The sequence below is a fragment of the Heterocephalus glaber genome, unplaced genomic scaffold (assembly GCF_053883595.1).
Source record: "Heterocephalus glaber isolate CG9 unplaced genomic scaffold, H.glaber_assembly_v1.0 deba00001645, whole genome shotgun sequence".
Classification (NCBI taxonomy): domain Eukaryota; kingdom Metazoa; phylum Chordata; class Mammalia; order Rodentia; family Bathyergidae; genus Heterocephalus; species Heterocephalus glaber.
The window spans coordinates 720045-740289 of NW_028258398.1; the positions used below are offsets into that span (position 1 = coordinate 720045).

The 20245-nt window shown below is 51.0% G+C and overlaps 1 protein-coding gene across 17 annotated transcripts in view; it reads right to left on the reverse strand.

Annotated features, from left to right (window-relative positions):
• Mgll (monoglyceride lipase) overlaps positions 1-20245 on the reverse strand; it is a 178019-nt gene that overhangs the window by 64620 nt on the left and 93154 nt on the right. For 4 of the 17 annotated variants that reach the window (XM_021252502.2, XM_013069487.3, XM_087196979.1 and 1 more), the window contains exons 1-2: positions 19450-19613; positions 17510-17654 (exon numbers count right to left, since the gene is read on the reverse strand). In XM_021252502.2, the coding sequence (XP_021108161.1) occupies positions 17510-17654; positions 19450-19474 (170 nt within the window). In that variant the 5' untranslated portion in view covers positions 19475-19613. Of the gene's footprint in view, positions 1-17509; positions 17655-17793; positions 18037-18120; positions 18805-18853; positions 19130-19449; positions 19694-20245 lie in introns of those variants that run through there. The other 13 variants (XM_087196981.1, XM_087196982.1, XM_087196983.1 and 10 more) reach the window with 11 other exon arrangements.

The window sequence follows — 20245 nt, forward strand, 5'->3', positions numbered from 1 at the left end:
CAACTCACAATAGCTCAATCTTGGAAGTGGCCTTTATGTCCATCCGCTGATGAATCAATAAAGAAAATGTGGTATTTACACACAATGGAGTACTACTCTGCCATAAAAGAGAAATTGGAGTCATTTGTAGGAAAATGGATGCACCTTGAGACCGTAATGTTAAGTGAAATAAATCAGACACCCAAACTTAAATATCACATGGTTTCTCTTATATGAGAAACTCAAATTATAAAAAAAGAACAAAACAGAAGTCAGATAATAGGAAATGGGGAGATCTTTCTCAAATGGGAAGGGACCAAGAAATGAGATGAGGGGATGAATAAAGGAACTGTGCTGTGTACTGCATGCATTGACTCCACACAGGGAATATAAACACCATGTACTGCCAATACGTACTAATAATGAAGATAAGCAAGTTTGGCCAAAGAAAACTCCCCTCCCTCAGGGGCGTATCTGGTTGCTACCAATAAAAACATGATCAGACTGGAGCAGCCCCACAGTCCTGGTGCCCAAAATGCTAGGATAATGAGCAAAGCTGACATGCTGGGCTCCCTAATTAAGCTTAATTACCCTCTCCCATGTCTCCCCTTCTTCCTGCACTCTCCTAGAGGTGCAGAAGATATGGATAATCACCCTCTGCAAACTAGGTTAGAAACTTATGTGGAAATGATGACTCCACCACCAGATAGCTCCTGCCTCTCCAACCAACTCCCTGCGCGTTGGAGGCTGCCACCTCCAGGAGTGATTTGTTTTTCCTGGGAGAGCAGCTCTGGACTGTAAGAGGCTGGAGCTGAAGGCCGTTCATCAGCTTGCAGAATCTCCCCAGGGCCGAAGAGGTTCCTCAGCCAAAGGGCGCCTCAGGGCAGGTTGGGTCGATATTTGGAACTAGCCTTCTGGGAAATCACTAATGGTCAGCAGACCGTGTGACTTGTAGTCTGGTCCATTAATGAAGAGCTTCAGAGCTGTCCCAAGATACTGGAAAAGGATGGCCCAGGGCCAGATGTTGGTGGACTGACCTGGCCTCCAGGAGAGAGCACCAGCCCTCAGTTCCCGGCAGTTCTTTGTCTACTGTGCTGGGGAGGCCGTGGACACCCATCTCCCAGCCACCTGAAGGCACAAAGGGGGTGATCTGGTGCCCAGCTGCCCCCTAAGCTCTCCTAGGTATCAGCCAATTTCACAGCCAACTGCAGGTGGTACACATGCCATCTGGGACGCCTTACCGTGCTCCGGGCTCTGCAGGCAAAGGTAATGCAGCTCCTGTACAGCTTCGGAAGGGCCTGTGCATATTATCAGGGCAGAAGGCACTTCTGAAGACAGCTAGAGCAGCGATGACTTAGAAGGATGGTAAAGCCCTCCACATTTCCTAGCCGTGTAATGAAGAATTCTGCTGTACAGAACAGGGAGTCTCTCAGCTATAAGATGTGCATGGCTGGTCTAGCTCAGGATGCATTAACAGGGTTTGGGGCCACTGAATCGAATGAAATCAAAATGTACCAGGAAGATGTTATGTAATCCCTGGCTCATCCCATGCCAATCTTCGGGTACATAAGAGGCAGCCTCAGCTCAGGGCTGATCTGCTCCACATGTCTCGTCTCCCCTTTCGGCACCGTGAGGTCACAGCCTAGGGGCTTTCTGACAAGTCCCGTGTGGAGCTGGAATCCAGCACTGTGGTTTTGCTTTCTTCTCGTGGTCACTTTCTATTTGCAGCATGTGATGAACACTGGTATCTGGTGTCATATGTTAGGATAAACTCTCTTCTTAAAATAGATTGAAAGTAAAAAAGAAAATGAGCTGATTAAAAAAAAAAACTAAGGAAAAACAATATGGAGATAAAAGAGCCGCAGAAATACATCCCAGAGGTGTCAGGTGAGCAGCTGAGGTCTGGGAGACAGCATGTGGGGCTGCGGGACAGAAACAACTGGAAGGAGCCAGGGATTTAGCTCAGTGGTGCCTCCGCCTGCCTTGCAAGTGCAAGGTCCCCAGTTCAATCCCCGGTACTAAAAAAAAAAAAGAAACAACTAGAAGGAGTCCAAATGCCCTGCCGCCATTTGGTGAGCACCAGACAGTGAGGCAGACAGTCCCCACCCCCAGTTTGTCACCGGCCAGCAGGTCCCCATCCAGAGCCAGCTCAAAGGTCACTCGGCTCAGAGCCATCCTAGCCGCCCAGCTGTCAGCAGACCACCTCTGCACACTTGCCTTCCGGAGTCACAATCACTCTCACTGCTGACTTCCTGAAGACAGCTCTCTGGCTCCCGCCACTGCCACCTGTATCTCCAACAGGGAATGGGTGAGCCAAGTCTTCCATGCCTCACTTTCCCCACTGTGCAGCCAAGGGATGCAGTGAGCTCATCTGTTGGCTGCTTTCTGACTTCTCAGAGTCTGAGTGTGTTTGGAGTCATGGTCCCGGAATGGCCAGTGATCCTATCTTTCCACTTTCATTTCCCAGGGTATTATCATGAAGATGTTCACACACACACACACACACACACACGCATGTATGCACAACACAGCTGGTTTTACTGCAACAATGGAGTAGAAAACACCCTAAAATGAGTGGGGGGAGCCTGTTCTAGCAGGAAGACAGGGCAATCGCTGGGCTGGGCCAGCCATCCTGGGAGGCAGTGGTACAGGTACCACAGGTCACCCCAACCCCACTCGGGGACAAAGGACAAAGCACTCCACAGAGATGGGAGGGAGGTGTCATGGGGAAGCCCACGGCACCAGCCCAGGAGGATCTTGGGGAGGACAGGTCTGTGCGACACAGGGATGGCATAGAGTTCTTCATAAAGGTTCTGCTTAAAAAGACAGCTGCAACACTATTTTGGACCAGAACACAGCAGGAAACAGCAGGTAGAGCTGCTCAAACTGGGAGTCTCTGGGTGGAGGAGCGGCCCCCCAGCCTTCCTATACAGACGTGCTGGCTTCATCTTATATAACATTGTGGTGTTTTTTTCTTTTTTTCCTGGAAGGAGAACAGCATGAACTCCCCAAGGCTGCAGATGGCTCTGAGTTCTTCTGGGTGGTAAAATGCCAACCGGATGGCAGCGACTGATCAGGAATTTATTGGGACAGTGGAGAGGTGAGACCAGCATGGCAATGCATTTGTGAAAACGGCCACCAACTTACAGACATGATGAGGCCACTGAGCTCCGTCATGACCAAACAGGCAGCTGCAACGACGCTGGCATAATCAAAGTAGTGCTGGGTCCACACCTGTAGAGGGTGGACAGAGCTTGGACCATGGCTCACATCACAGACCTGCTGCTCCTACACACAGGACCTGAGCCACGGAGCCTTTCCAAGCTCCAGTCTTATCTGCAAAACGGGTTGTCACATCTACCACCCAGAGGTTGTCAGGTTAACTCAGCTCTGTGCACACAACTGGGTTTATGCACGGTGCTGTGAATGTTTCCTAGGCAGAGCTGAGTGCTGAGTGTGAAGAGTGCTTTCAAAGCGAAAAAATTTGAGATCAAGTCCTAATCCTGCCACTCATGAGCATGTGGCTAAGTCTCAGTATCTACAGCAATCAAAGAGGCAAGAATGATGCTAACCACCCACGGGTGCTGTGAGATTTGGGGAGGTAAGCCAAAGAAGTATCCAGCAACATGGCAGACACAGGCTTGGGCCCTCCTGAAATCAGCTTGCTTTCCCTGTCCAAAGCTGATCCAGGCTTAAATAGAAATTGTTATAAACAAATCATTAGAAAGATACATATAAGGTGTAATAAAAAACTATGGTGAATGTTTACAATTTTTAAATGTATTACAGTAAAAGACACATTGCCATTAATCCTCCTCAAAATCCTCCCCCTCACTTTCAACACACTTCTTCCATCATGCTTGCCACTTTCTAAAGCAGTTCTGGCACCTACTCTTGTGGCTTGCTGCCTGCCTTTCTCCCTGCATGCTGAGCCCTTGGAAGGCAGTGACTCTGAGGGCTTAAAGGTTTCTCCATCCCCCACAACCCTGCACAAATCCTGTCACAGAGTTGGTGCACAGGAAGTATTTGTTGAATTAAACTAATAAATGAATGGGTGGGTGGATGGATTAAAAGATGGATGGACGGATGGAAACAAGGATGGGTGGGTGGGCTGATGGATGGATGGACAAATGGATGACGGATGAATAGCTGGATGAATTGAGGGTGGGTGGGTGGGTGGATGGATAGGTAAGTCAATTAAAAACGGACAGGTGGATGGACAGATTAAAAATGGATGGATGGGGGCCGGGGATTTAGTTCAGTGTTTCCACAGCCTGCCCCGCAAGCAAGCGCAAGGACCCAAGTTTGATCCCAGGAACCAAAAAAAAAAAAGGATGGATGGATGGAGGTATGGACGGTAATGGATGAATAGTTAGATGGGTTAGGGTGGATGGATGGGTGAGTGGATGGCTAGATGGATAGTTACAGCTATGTATATTGTTTCTTTCCTTGAAGATTTTGCAGGAAACCCAGGCCCATTTTACTTGGGATCTGGAAGCTGGGAGCCTGCTGACATCCAGCCTTGTCTCCCTTCAGGGAGTCTCCGAGTCATTTTGAGAAGAGCTATAGGAAAGGGCACTGTGGAGGAGTCATCTCCTAAGCAATCTCCTCTCACACTCCCTGCTTGGTAGCTAGGACCACCCAAGTCAGGAAGGGAAGGAGATACCCAGGCCAGCTGCTGACCTTCAGGAGCCATGCTCTGATGGCCCCCACTGTTTCTTCTGTGACATTTCTCTCTTGCTGCCCTCTCTGCCTTAACAAGAATTTTCTGTAGGCCTCCCCCGAAGGGGTCTCTGCTCCTGCCCCTGCATTAAGTCCCACATGGTCTCACCAAAGGAGCCTCAGAGGTCACACGCTGCCCACAGGTTCAAGTCCACACAGGCACACGAGGTCCTTTCCAGTTCATTGCCTGTGCTCCGACCATTTGTTCCAATCCATACCAGGCCTTCAGGTGTTCAGTCCTCCTTCCTGGAACCCACTTCCTTTTTGTTCAAATCCTATCCAATTTCAAGACCTGGCTCAGGTATAATGTCCTCCATAGCATTCCCCAAACTGGTCCCTCTGGAAAAGGATGGAAATACAGAAAAGCCCAAAGAGTAAAATGTCACAACTCCACAACCTAGAGATGACCACAATTATATTTCCAGTCTCCCCCCACTATGATTCTATTTTTAATATAGTTGACATCACAGGACCTCTAGGTGTTGCTTCCCCCGTACAAGGTGTAGAGAGGGGTGAGATGGACAGACAGGTGTTGTTCCTGATTGTAGTGGAAAAGCATCCATTAGGAATGTTAGTTGTGGGCCGGGGATTTAGCTCAGTGGTTCTGCCACCTGCCAGGAATGTTAGTTGTGAGGGTTTTGTAGCTGTTTTATCAGGCTAAGGGAGGTCCCTTCTATTCCTATCTTTCCGAGAGTTCTTAATCAAGAAAAGGTATTAAATTTTGTCCAATACTTATTTTTTTTGCATCTATCAAGAGGGTCACATGGTTTTGTATCTTATTCTACTCATCTGGTTAACTGCACTCATGTATTTCAGATATTAAACCACCCTTGCATTCCTGGGACAAATCTCACATGGTCATGGTATAAATTTTTTTTATGTTGCTAAATCCATAGGTTTTTTTCTTAGTATTTTTAGTATGTTTGATAGTATTTTATGTGGATTTTTTTTTTGGTACCAGGAATCGAACTCGGGTCCTTCTGCTTGCGAGGCAGGTGGCAGAACCACTGAGCTAAATCCCCGGCCCATGTGGATTTTTGCATCTATATTCATGAGAGATATTGATCCACACTTTTCTTTTCTTGTGATGTCTATTTTGTTTTAGGTATCCAGGTAATACTGGCTACTTAGAATGACTTGGAAAGTGTTCCTTTTTTTGGGGGAAAGAATTCATGTTAATTCTTCATAACATGTTTGGGAGCTTTCAACAGTGAAGCCATCTGGGCCTGGGCTTTTCTTTGTGGGTAGTTTTTTTGCTTACTAATTCATGTTATTACTTGCTCATAGTATTCCTTTATAATCCTTTTTATTTCTGAAAAATTGGTAATAATGTCCTTCTTTCACTCCTGACTCTAGTAATTTCAGTCTTCTTTTTGTCTTGATGAATCTTGCTAAAGGTCTGTCAATTTTGTTGACACTGTCAACCAACTTTTGGATTTATTTTCTGTCTTGTTTTTCTATTCTCTATTTCATTCATTTCTGCTCTCATCTTACTGTTTTCTTCCTTCTGCTTGCTTTAATTTTAATTTGCTCTTCTTTTTCCACTATCTTAAGATGGAAAAGTATTTGCATTTTAAAAGAGAATTTTATGAAATGAATCTCTGGTTGGTAGATCCTGTAAATGATAAGCAGAGAGAAGGGAGGTCTCTCTTGCCTCCAAAGACACAGTAACACACGCACAGGGGCAGCAGCTTGACATTCCCTTTCAGGATGGTTTCCGTCCCCACTCTGGCTTATGTAAACACTCCATGAAAACTGGGCTTTTTCTCCTACTTCAGAGTTTCCCCTTATCAAAAAAACAGCCTCATGGGGCCGGGGATTTAGCTCAGTGGTTTCGCTGCCTGCTGCACAAGCGCAAGGACCCGAGTTCGATCCCTGGTACCAAAACCCCCCCCCCAAAAAACCAAAAAACAGCCTCAGCCTCTAACCATGGCCACCAAGGAGGCCATGTCCAGATTCGTGATGATTCTCTCCACTGTGATGGAGGATACTGCCCATACTTAGGGCTCAAGACCGCAAGTCTCAGATTCGAGAGGTGACATCTGACCTTGATCTGGTTTCCCTCTCAACACCTCTTTGCTCTGCTTTCTTGAGGCAGGCTCCTTCCTCAGCCAGGCTTCCCCTCAAGATCCCAAAGTGGCTCCCCAGGGTTCACACTTGCAGAGTCACCGAGGCAAGAGATGGAGGAAAGGGCGCTGTGGAAACAACCACCCCCTGCCAGCTCGGGCCCCACGTCCACTGCTGTCCAACATCACCAGTGCCTTTACTTAGGGGGTGATAGGTGCTCAGAATGCCTTTCCTCCTTCCCACGATCACTCCTACTTGTTTGCCCTGGCCCTGCTGCAGCCTGACCAGCTTCTCACCTGTCTCTTCCAGCTTTTGGACACCTCTGGCTGGAAGAACCAGAACACAAATGGTGGCCAAGATGCACAGACATCAATGCATCTCTTAGGAACCCAAGTCTATTTTGCAGGAAGACCCAAGGTGGGTTCAGGAGTCCCATCAGGACCCTAGACCTTTTCCTCCACTCTTGCAAGGCGGGTGCTACAGCTGCAAGCATCTGAGCCCACTCCTAGCTAGGAGGGGAGGGGAATGGGGAGGATAGAGAGAAAAATCTCATTTTCTTTTTTTGAGACAGGGTCTTGCTATGCAGTCCTGGCTGGCCTTGAACTCACTATGTAACCCAGGCTAGTCTTAAACTCGAGGTGATCCTCCTGCCTCAACCTCTGGAGTGCTGGGATTATAGGTGTGTGCCACCACCCTCAGGTTCACTCTCTTGGCTTTTACCATGAAGCCAGAACCTTCCAGATAGGTCTCCTATGTCTCAGTGGCCATGACTGGGTGTCACCAGCCCTAGCTTAAGATGACACTGGGCAGGGGACAGGCACTTCTGACAAAAATCAGCAAGCAAAAAAAAAACCAAAAAAACCAAAAAAAAGCAGGGTGGCCAAAAGGCAGGTACTGGGGTGGCACAGGGTACTCACTCTGGAATGACAATTTATTTCTGGTGTGCTGACATCTTGTGTCTGCTGCTGCCCCTGGGCCAACTGGGCTTGCTGAGATGGGATGGCCTTGGACACAAGACATCACAGGACAGATGCACAGTAGCTGTACACAGGCTGGGACGGCCACCATGACCCCACAGAGAAGCACAGCTTCAGGTAGGCCGGATCTGGATCCGGGTCCAGAAATTCAGCTAAATGGAGCTCTAGAACATTATTTGAATGACCTTACAGGAGGTTTATGTTGTCTCACAGTTTCAGAGGTTTCAGGCCATGGTTCCTTGATCCCATCACACTGAGCTGGTGGTAGCACAGAACATCATACCCGGGCATGCAGTGGAGCAAAGCTGCTCACCTCAGGGTGACCAGGAAGTGAAGAAGCAGGAAGGGGCAGATCCCAATAATCCCCTTCAAGGCCACACCCTCAATGACCTAACTCTCTTCTACTACACCCCACCTCTAAAGGTGCCACCACCTCCTAACTACCACAGATCAGGACCGAGGGTTTATCACAGGGGCTTCTAGGGGTCATTTAAGATCCAAACTTTAACACTTGGTGAACTTCCATGCTCTAAAGCTGTCAGAAAATACAATTTTTGTTGTCATTGAAGCTACCTTGCCTGTAGTATTTTGTTACAGTTGCCCTTGCGGACCGAATACCAACCCATTTCAAACCAGCTTCCCAAGCCAGCCATTCCAAACTCATCTGCCATGCACTTGAGACTTGAGAGTTTTCCACGATCCTCTGTCATTTCAGAGAGTGCCATACTCCCTCCCCACTGCCTCCATGCCTGTGCACAAGTGGTTCCTCCCTGCCTCGATGGCCCCTTCCTAGATGGACCCTCAAGGCTCAGCTTATGGTCACCCAATCCCCCTCCTCCTTCCCAGGCCCCAGCACAGAATTCGTGGCGCTCACAGGCAAACTCCCACCGCGCCTGGCACAGCCTCCCTGACAAATGTGGAGAGGCATCTTCCAAGGAGGCAACAGAGCTGCTTCACTTCTGTCTCCAAACTGAAATGGACCTGATGCAGGCGGGCTGGAACAAGCCCGAGCACATGAGAGGTGCAGACTCCTACAGACCTGAGAATCCAGCTGTGTGGACCCTCCACTGGAGCTTGATTAATACCTGTCAAACCACAGTCCCTGGATCAGGAAAAGGAAGCAGACTCCACCTCCACATTCTGGGGCCCATGCTGACTGCAGGCTAAAAACAGAAAACACCTGCTGTCCTGCAGCGCCCACGTGCAGATGCATTTCCACCTGCCGGGCTCTGCATTCAGGTTAAGTTGGTTAAAGAGCAGCCACCTGCTCTCAGGTACCACAGGGAATGTTCTTACCTTGGCGTTGCTAATTCTGGAATCAGGGGCTCTGTCGCCTGTGCAGAAGTGGCCTGGGAAACTATGGCAGTGGGCACTGTGGGACTCACCCCACCCCAGTCCCCTCCACTCCAAATGCAGGGCAGGAAAATCATACATGCAACAAACGTGTTTTGGTCCCTTATTTTGTATCAGGCATGAAATTCTGCAAGAGGTAAATCCTGGAGAGGATGGGATAAAACTAAACACAAATTCTGCCTTCGAGAAGCTCATAGGTTATCCTGCCACCATGAGATGCAAACCTTCAGGAACTTGCCACAAGGTCAAAGAGATGGTACCCTGTCTAAAGACCCTCAGGAAAAGATTCAGTAATAAAACTGAACCATGGTCCTAAGTCTTAGTACAAAGATCTTTGCCCTATGTGATAGATTTTTTAAAAGGCTACGAAATGTTTCCTCTTCCATCCTGCCTCCTCTGCATGACTTGGCCTTCGGACAGCGCCTCTGGGATGGCCTCCTGACCTGTCTGACACATGTGAACTTGATACAGCATGCCTGGAAGGCATGCCCAGAGCCTCCAGTCATGGCCTCCAACTTGCTGAGTCTGGGTCCATCCTCCTTCCCAGGGAAGTGCATGAACTCCCATCCCCACCCTGCCAGAAGGGCCGCAGACCTAAGCGCCGAATGCCATCCCAGGCCTTCCAGAATACCCCATGGTCAGGGCAAGCCCACCAACTGCAGCAACAGCCTGGTGTTTTTCCTGCTCCTCCTTCCTTCCTTCCCTTCCTCCTTCCTTCTCCCTTTCTCCACCCCCTGCCTGTCTCTTCCCTTTTATTTTTATTAGTCCACGTTTGGAGTACATAATGATCACATTCCTTGTGGGGAGTTGGTACAGGCACCTAACACATCTTCATGCTTTTTATGTCCCTTTCCCTCTCCTCCCTTCATCTCTTGGTCCTCTTTCCATCTGCAAAAGATCTACCTTCCTGCTGCTGCCTGTTATCTATTCTTTATTTGGACCTTTATTTACATTTTGTGTTTTTTATATAAGAGAAGCCATGTGATATTTAAACTTGTGTGTCTGATTTATTTCACTTAACATTATGGTCTCAGGGTGCATGTATTTTCCTACAGATGACTCAAGCTCACTCTTCTTTATGGCAGAGTAGTACTCTATTGTGTGTAAATACATTTTCTTTACCCATCTGTTGACAGACATATAGGCTGCTTCCAAGATTTAGCTATTATGAGGTATGCTGCTACAAACATGGGTGTGCATCTAGTTTCAGTGGTTGTACTAGTTTACATTCCCTTCTGTCCTTTCTTTCATTCCTCCCTCCTTCACTTGTTCTTCCTTCCTTACTTTCTCTCTTCCTCCTGTCACCTCTTTCCTTCCTGCCTGCCTCCCTCTATCCCTCTTTTGCTTCTACCCTCCCTGCCTTCCTCTAGCCTTCCTATTGCCCATCCGTCTTTCCCTTCTTCCTCTCTAAATGTCTATGGAGCTGTGGCCCCCACCCCACCCCGGAACATGGAGTGTGGACTTCTTGGGGAAGATGAGGAGTGGCTTCCCTGTGTGGGTGCTGAGAACAGGTGTGCACTCAATGGAGGGTGGACAGCTGCGGACCAGAGCTCAGAGCAGCTGCAAATGGAGCAGGCCACCACAGTGCACAAGGCCTTGCACATAGCCCCCAGCACACAGAGAACAATGTCACCCAGTTTCCCTCAGTGACCCCCCCCCAAGGCATTCCCACCCCCACACCCTAGGGACAAGGCTGTGGAATGAAAAGATCCTCCCACCAACAGGAACCTTGGATGACCCTAAAATATGGGACAAGGGTCATCTTGTGATCTCAGCCGCCACATTTGCTTCGCTAAAGCCTGGTCCCCTGTGTATACAATGATCAACAGTTTGGTTTGCATTCACCGGCAAAGTGCATCTGGGATTAAGACCTAACCCTAAAAGGTGCAGATAAACAGACCAGGGTGGACAAGGGGTGCTATGCAGGAAGCAGCTGATTTCACTGTTTTGGTTCTTACCCTCCACTGCAGAACAAAGCCAGATTTGTATCCACAGAACATTCTTATAGCAAGTGGAAGAAATTATCCCTTAACGAAGCTGTTGGAAAAACCAACTGCAAGAATAGCAGCCGGCCTTCCCTCTTGCCATCAAAAGATCTTTGCTATTCAAAGAGTCTTAAAAAAAAAAAACCCAGAAGAGTTGCCCTATTTAAAAATAAGACAGTTCGCTATGCCATCACAGAAGCAAAAGCGCCAGCAGGAGAAATAATAGCTTCACAGGAGAGACAGAAACTTTGGGAGATGCTTAAAATAGACAAGAGAATAGAGGTGCTACTAAGAGGTGGGAATCCAACTTAAATAATGTCACCGTCCGGATAGTCATAGTAGGGTCCATTTTCTCAGAGTTAAGAATTCTGTGAAATTCTGTGAAACCACAGATACAACCGAAAGATGCTTAATTTCTGACTCTCCATTGTGAGGAGAGAGCACAAATCATGAGCACTTTCTCACCTTCAGAGGAGTCATTTGTGATTAATATTAATTCATATTTCCCAGGTGGCATCTGAAGTGACTTAGTTTGCTGGTCGTGACCGGCTGTGGCAGTCCATGCTCCCTGTCCTCCATCTGTCCCACTGGTTCATTCCATGCTGCTCCAATGATGTTCAGAAGCATCTGGGGCCCTCACGTGTCCTCACTGCCACAGAGCCACCCAGCACCTCCTGGCAGAGAACAAATTCCCTGTGCCATGGATGCCACCAGCTCCTTCCTTCCCTGCCCCTTAGTGAGACACCTGGGCGGTCACCTTTCCTTCCTCCCTCTAATCCCTTCATCATCGTCGGTAGACAACTGGGCTGCTACCCACGCACTGCTATCTGGGGAGCTCCTTCTGCCGCTTTCATGACACTAGCGGGACAGGGTCTTTGGGCCATGTAGGTGAGAGGGAGGCAGAGTCCACCAGGCGGTGGTGCTGAATGGCAACCTGGCTCAGGCCAAGAGAGAAACCAAGAAGAGCTGCCCTGCCTGCTTGCTTCGGCCGGGGCTGGCCCAGCCCGACACTATTGAGCTGGACATCAGGCTATCCGAGTCCCGGGTGCTGATTTTGCAAGGGCTGCATGAAAAGATGGAAATACCTCTTTCTGCTCTGTCTACACTCGAGGTAGGGGAGGACAGAAAAAATAAAAATAGGTAGAAAGGAGACAAGGACATTGTAAGTTTTAAACTGTAATTCTGAGGTAACTGCAGCTTCACGATACAATCAAAGTTACTCAAGATCGTGGTCTTTTTCACCCCTGGGCCCCTTTTGCTCCAGCCCCTCATGCTCAAATCTCTGAAAGTCTTAAAGAAAAACTAAGTCCATAATGTCAACCAGTATTTCTTCTGACACTATAAACCCATAAATTCCAGAGACTTCCTCTCTCCAAGAAACAGTAACTGGATGAATAGGTTGGGCGTCATAGGTCTAAACTTCAAACACAGGCAAATGCCTTGCATACTAACCTGGCTGATAACGCCAAGCTTTGCTTTAGCTGGCTCAAGAGCACTTCTCTAACTGCACCCAAGGAACCTGCCTCTGCCTTTCCTGAAGTTCCTCTCCATGATGAGTCAAGAATCAACTTGGGCAAGGTGAGGTCCTCATTAGGGGAACCTCCTTGGACCTCATCTAGCAACAAAGGCACACCCTGCAGAAGGTCCCCTAACCCTTAACTCACCCCATAAGCAGGGTGGGAGACAGGCGCCGAATACCAGCCTAACAACCCACAGGAGGGCAGGAGCTAGGCTTATCTTGGAGAAGGAAACTCCCAGAAGGCAGAGAAGAGGAATCTTGAGAATCAGTGAGAGTTGGTCTGGATCCAGATGGCTCAGTGGGGCCACTGTGCCACACCCAAGAGGCTGTCGGCTGACGTGAGGAGGACATTTTGAGAGTGGCAGGAAGGAAGGATGTTTTGTGTCATTAAAAAGCATCCCAGCTTCCGGCGAAAGGACTCTTCTCCAGGTAAATTTGGACAAGTCGGAGAAGGTGTCTCAAGGTGGCACTGCTCAGCATTCCAGATGGCATGGAAACCTTCAGAGAAAGTGATTACCGAGCCTCAGGGAAGGACAGGGATCAGACCCCGGTGGGAGAGTGGGGCTGGGGTGTCCCTGGGGCAGGCCTCCCGGGGAACGGGGAGGGGCCGGCCGGAAATTCCTGTTAACCACAGGGCCACACCAGGCCCAGGACAGCTCAGCCAGGGGCACTGGGGGGCTGGCGAGGAGGAAGTCATGGGAAGGCCTCAGGGTTACAGAGGAGGAAGCCACTTTACTGAAGCCTTGGGTAACAAAGGAAAAGAAGGCCAGGCCTGGTTCTGCCTGGCGCAGAGACTCACGTCCCCGGGGTTCGTGTCAGGATACCCCACCCCTGGGGGGACCCACACCCTCTGAGGCAGCCCCGACCTTCAACACCACAGTCACCACAGAAGCCACGGGAGGAAGGCATGGCTGCTCCAGGGCACCGGAGGAAGGGTGGGTGGGTGGAAAAGATCCAGGAGGGGAGGATGGCCTCAGGCCACCCCTGCACAGGTCTCCACAGCAGGCCTTTCCCCCCCAGCCCAAGAGCAAGAACTGACCCCCAGCCCCAGCTCCAGCCCTCGTTCTAGCCTGTAGGGGTCAAAACCTTCCAGGTCAGAAGGAAGCAAATGAGGGCTTTTTGATCAGTGTTGTTTTCACTACATCACTGCCCAGTGATGTGATTTAATCATTTATCAAGTGGCCCGGAAACACCTTCCCTGCTCTGGGTATGGCTGAAGAGTCTTCAGCAGCTAAGTCATCATCCTTTCTAGGGCCTAAGGGGCACTTGGTGGGTGGAATAGAAAGTTACTAAGTATTACTCCCAGCTCTAGAGCCCACGACGGCAGGCATGGTGGCGCACACCTGTAATTTCAGCATTGTGGAGGCTGAGGCAGGAGGATCACAAGTTTGTGGCCAGCCTGGGGTACATAAACAACTGCCCCACATCCACAGCTCTGCTGCTGATAACATCAATGGGAATTTATCTACCTAAGAATCACTGCAACATACTGAAGCCGAGAAGGCAACTGGTCACTCAGGGCATGATAAGATTTTCCCCTCAGAATGGGTGACTCTCTTTAATCTCAAGTCCACTTCTGGTATATTACGAGTAAATATTGAAGGAGAATTATTCTATTTGTTTTTACTATAGGAAGTGATCTGTTCCCTAACCCCAACTGTAAAGACTAATCAGGAAAACACTACCTGTAGGGACACAATCTGTCATGCTCAGCAGTGTTAAAAAGAACAACTGGCTCTGAGTCAAAAGGATTGAGGGCAAATCTAGGGGCTGGCACCTGGTCAATGGTTTATAACTTTGGACCTCATTTTCCTCATGTGAAAAGCAGTAACAATCATACTGCTGGGCATGGTGGGGCACACCTGTAATCAGTACTCTGGGAGGCTGAAGCAGGAGGATCTCAAGCTGGGGCCCAGCCTGGGCAACTCAGTAATTTAGCATGACTCTGTTTCAAAATAAAACAAACAAAAAGGACCAGGGATGTAGGTCAATGCAAAAGCCCTGGGTTCAATCCCTAGCACACAGGCACGTACTCACACTCACCACACACACACAGAATGTAAGGGTCTCAGAGGCTGATGTGAACATTAAATGAGATCGTGTAGGTACAGGGTCTAGTCTAACCCCAGGGCCTACCTGGCACTCAATTAAAATGAGATACACCATAAGTAGCATAATATTTGTTGTTGCTGCAAACACTCCTAGAGGAGCGGAATCTGTCTTGACGTTGCCAAATGGAGGGATGAACTGTGACCCTGGCCTGCTCTGTTAGAAGCAGCATCATGCTGGTTGTCCAAACATAATGACTGGCACGAGAGGAGCCTTCTTCCTCCTCAGTGCCCAGCCTGAGGAGTATGAAATCTAGAAAGCCACAGCTTGTGTCCGGAGAGCAGGTTCAGCCGGTTTGCCAGCTCAAAGCTGCCACCTGGAACTCACAAGCTGTTGCCCGAGGCACCTGCAGAGCTGGACCTGGAGCCCGGGCCCCCCAGGGGCTGCTCTGCAGAAGCCCAGGGAGCAGCTTTTTACCCAGAAAACAAACCCAAACCAGTGCTAACAAAGGGAGGCTCCCTCGAACACACACGCCCTTCTGGATAAGACAGCCCACAGGACTCCAGGGGCTTCTGAGGGCCCAAGGCCTCTGCTGGGGAGAACAGGACGCAGCAGGTGCAGACCAGGTAAGGCGGCCCCTGGTCAGCACAGCAGGCATGGGGGAGGGTCAGAGTGGGTCCCCTCTTTGTTTTCTCCCTGTCTCCCAGACTAGGAGGAGGCAGGATTGTGGGAGGGAAAGCTCTGACTGCATTAAAGAGGGGGAAAGAGCCGGAGCAAGGGGAAGCTGAGGCCCAACATGACCTGAGTTTGCAGAAGCAAAGTAGATGATGCCGTGTAGGTGATCGGGTATGTGTGGGGGGTGCCTCCTCCAGACCATGCCAAGAGGGCAGCTATCGCTCTCTGACATTAAGATTGGGAGAAGCCTCCCCATCACTTGGCACAATCCTCTGCCCCAAACTGCCACTGCTTCCCTGCCATGCTGGCTGCCATAATCCCTTCTCCAGGACCCCAGGCCTCCCCAAGATCCAGCACACTGGATGATACCTGTCCACAGGAAGGTTCAGGTACCCTCCTCTGGTCCATTGGTCAGCTGTGAAATGCTTTCAAAGATCACCCCTGAAGAGGGAGCTTGGTGATCAGTGTCATCTCTAGGGAGTGGAGGCAGGACAGGTAGATGGTGGCCTTCAGAGCCAGGCCAGCTGGGCTAGCCATGGGAGCTTTGCTGACCTCTAATCCTCTTCCAGAAAATGGGGATGTCACTACACAAAGTGTCAACTGAGTCACAAATACTGGTGGATCTGTTTTTCTTTCGGTGCTAGTGCCCTTAACGTTTTTTGTTTTTCCTTGACTTTTTCAGACCTCTTTCCCTTCCACATCCTACAGCCCTGCAGACCCCCTGCCCCCTGCCCCCCCGCCCCCCTGCCACCTCCTCCCCTTCTTATTGCCCTCGGGATCTACCACAAGGCGGGTGAGGCTTCCAAGACACAGCTCAGTTGCAACTCCGGGACTGAGCTGCTGTCTCCAAGCAGAGCAAAAGCACTGGGCAGGGAGCACTGCCTGCAGGGCAAGGCGGGGCAGGATGCCAGCCACCCCCAGTCCAGGAAGGGCAGCCAACTCAGCCATGCCCACTGCTCCCAGCCGCCCTCTTTCTTTTACTGACACCAAACTAGGACACCCTTGCAACACAACCAACAAAGCCCCCGAAGCCTGGGGCTGCACACGAAACACTGCAACTTTCAATTCCCTGTTCCCTCTCTGTGTATTAACCAAGTAACTCACCACACAGTAACTTGTTAGGAATCTAACCAGGGTGCCCAGTACTACCGCCAGGTAAGTCAGAGTAAGAATACAGCATTAACAGCATCATATGCTTGACGACTCCTCTCACCCTCCTTTCTTCCTCTTACATGCACACATAGACACAAATCCTTTTAAACTGGCAGGAGTTTTATCAGCCTGTTGCCCACTTGGGGCAGGTGCTAGAGAGAAAGCAATACGGCAAGGTGGTACAGCTGCTCTGGAGCTGTGAGGTTGAGTCAGGGCTTGTGTGTTTTTAATGTGCAGCTGCCCAGATTACATGCACCTTGCTGAAGATACCAGAGAAATGCACAGCAGTAGTAGATTACCCGGACACCGAGGGGAACGTGATCCACATCATCTCCCGTAGGAGGCAAGAGGCCTACAGAACAGGTACACTGCCCCAGAACACAGGCCAGGAAACCTTCGCCTGTCACCAGGCCAACTGGTCACCACAAACAGTCTTTCCCAGAATAACACAAAAGCAGGGTTTTCCTGCTCTTCCCATGAGGAGCACAGCAGCAGGAGACTAGCTGTCTGGCTGTGTGCAGTCCCCACGCCAGCTTCCCACAGCAAGACAAGTCCCTGAGGGAGGTGGAGGGGAATCAGAGGGCACACCCAGACCCCTGTCCCCCAGGCATACGGGATACCATCTTCTGAGGGTCAGAATTAAGCAGGAATAGAGAGCAAAGGTCAAAATAGCTACAGATCTTTACACAGGCACATCTCCATCATTTTGGTTTTCTTTAGCATTTAGGGGTTTTTCCTTACTTGTTGGGTTTGATTTGAAATGAATGCCTGTACCACATGAAATCAACTCCTGTGCAAAAACCGAAGTCATGCAGAATTTTTGAAAACTGCCATACGGTACCATCCGTTATCTCAGTTGTCATCATAAAAAGAGAACTCTTGCATCTTAATTTTTAAGAAAATGGTGAAGTACAAAACTCAGCAGTGGTCAGGGTTCAAACCGTGAAGGAAGTTGGTCTCAGACAGGGTGGCTCTGCAGGCAGCAGGAGCAGGGACCACTTCGGCCCAGCCCACCGCTGCGAAACACTTACTTGGGAGGCCTGCTGGGCTTCCAGTACTGGCAGAAGAGGTACTGCCCATCAGCATTGAGCAGGTGAGGAAAGTCTGGGACAGGATTGTTCTGCAGCCGCTGCCGCGGAGAACCTTCCTCCGGCATCCTGGAAGGGTCTTCAACTCCTGGCGAGAAAGGCAAACACATCCCAAAGTCAGAAACTCCTGGAGACAGGGAAGGAAAGCCTTGTGCAGAGTCAGGAACATTTTTTAAAACTGATTTTTTTTAAACCTCTATTTGAAAGATCTTTTAAAAATTACATACATTTCTTGCAAATCTCTCCAAGACTGAAAAATCCCACTTGTTCTCTAGAAAATGCTCACTTTATTTTTTAAGTGCCTCATTACAGCTCCCCCCCCCCTTCCATCTGTGTTTATTTTAAATCATTTCAGGAAACTTCATCTTAAAGACTATTTTAGCTGTAATCAAGCGGAAATTATAGTCAGCTCAGTGGGTACAAAGACCCAGCTGCAAGAAGCCCCATCTCCCTTAAGCCTCCGAGGAATCGTCGGGGGGGGGGGGGCACAATGACGAGGTGGATGCGCCTCCGGTTAATGCTCCTCTCTGAAATCCCAAAGATGCACCACAAACCTGCTTCCATCACGTCCTGGCGTTTGCATTCCACAACCGCCAAGCCTCGAGGATCACAGCCAGGCAAATAAGGGCTGCTCTCTCATCGCGGCGGTCACAGCAGCTCCCGCGCCCTGCGCCCCGCCCGGCGCCTGGAGCCCAGATCAGGCTTCGGGGCTCGGGTAGGTGCCGCGCTCACCGACAGCCCCGCGGGCTCCCCTCCCTGCCGGGGCGGGCCCCGGGCGCCAATTCCCAGCCACTAGCTCCTGTCATCACTTTCCCCAAACAAATCGCCGGGGCCGGGAGGCGGGGCACGGGCCCGCACCCACGGCCAGGAATGCGGAGTCGGGCTCCGCGGCACCCCGGGGCGCCTCGCGGTGAGAGCGCAGGTCCCCCAGGCCGTGTCCCCTCGGGGCTCGGGACAAACTTTGCCGCGCGCGCCTCCGAGCGCACAGGGCACGGGGCCCGCCGCTGTCCTCGGAACGCCACGGGGACTGGGGACTTCGCTGCCCCGGGTCGCCGCACCCGGGTGGGAACACGGAGTTGGCGGGGACAAGTTGGCCAGGGCTGGCGCAAGGGAGCCGCAGGGGGCGCTCACACACACGCGCACCCCGACACCCGCGCACACTCGCGCATGCACACGCACGCGGGGGGCGCGGAGCCCACGCCGGGCGCGCCAGGGACCCCGGATGCTGCCCCCACCCCGCGGCGGCCCCGGCAGGCTGGGGCTGGGGCGAGGACGGGGGGCGGTTACCGGGCCACCCGCGCCGTCACGTCCCTGAGCGCCGCGATTCCGGTGTGCGCGCGCCTGCTCCGCGGCGATAGGGCGCGGCGTCTGCGCCGCCACTTTATCCCCGGGCGGGCAGCGGCAGCAGCGGGGCAGCAGCAATGGGTGGGGACGCGGGGAGGCGGCGCCGGGGCCCACGTGTGCCCGGCCCGCGGGGAGGAGCGGGGCGCCACCCGTTCACCGGCCTCGCGGGGAAGCCGCGCCCCGAGGTGGCCGCCTGGGGACTGTCACTAGGCGGAAGGGCACGAGGTGCACAGGCGCGTTCACAGGCACCAGGCACGGGGACACACGCATACAAGTCTGTAGGCGCGCGGCACACATGTGTGCACATAGATACCACAGGTACACAGACACTACACTGCACATGGGGGCACGCAGATACCATATGCGTTACACACACAACACGACACACACGTGACATCCCCAGAAAGCAACACAAGTATACACACACATACACAGGCACACACATACACAAAGACACCACACACAGACATTGTAAAAAGCTGGGCCAGGAGGAAAGCCAGAGCGGACAAATGCCTGCCCCTCTACCCTCCCTAGCTCACCATAAATTCTCTGGTGCGTTTGCATAGGCTGGGGTCAGTCTGAACGCTGTCCAGGATACTTCCAGTGTGGCCGTAGAGAGGCGACACCAGCACTAGAGTTGGAGTCCTGATGTCCTCCCGAGAGCTTGGGGTCCCAGGAGGCCCTGGGCTGTGGAGTGCCTTTCTCTGACTTTAGAACTGAAACAATAGCCCTAGAGAAGCAGCTTAGGTGGTGGCTGCTCTCTGGGCCCTTTGCCTTGGGGGTGGTGGCTGGGGCTGGACAGAGAAGTGGCTGTGACTTTTTATCTGGGAACTCAGGCTGGGGAGGTTTAGAAGCAGTGGCCTGGGGGGAGGGAGCTGGGGACTGTTGCAAAGCTGGGCCTGCTCAGTGGACTGTATTTGTCTGGGACTGTGGCTGGGTGTGGCTGGGTTATGGCAGGCCCTCTCACACAGCCCTCGGTTCAAATACTCCCACCCCAGCCCTGAGTCGTGGTGCACACCTGTAATCCCAAGAGGGCTGAGGCAGGAGGATTGCCACAGGTTGGAGGCCAGGCTGGGCTACATAGAGTTCAAGGCCAACTTGAACTACATAGCAAGACCCTGTCTCACAAAAATAAATAAATAACAATTTTTTAAATGCTCCCACCCCCAGCGTTTCGTGACAAAATAGTTTTAAAGTTTTGAAGAGAGACTTTGCAGAGATGTCAGCAGGACTTGTGTAGCAATCTAGAGCTCCTTCCATCTTGGTTACTCATTTGTGTGCTCCGCCAACCAAGAATTTGGGAGTAAAGAAACTGGGGCAGGCACCTAGGCCTGG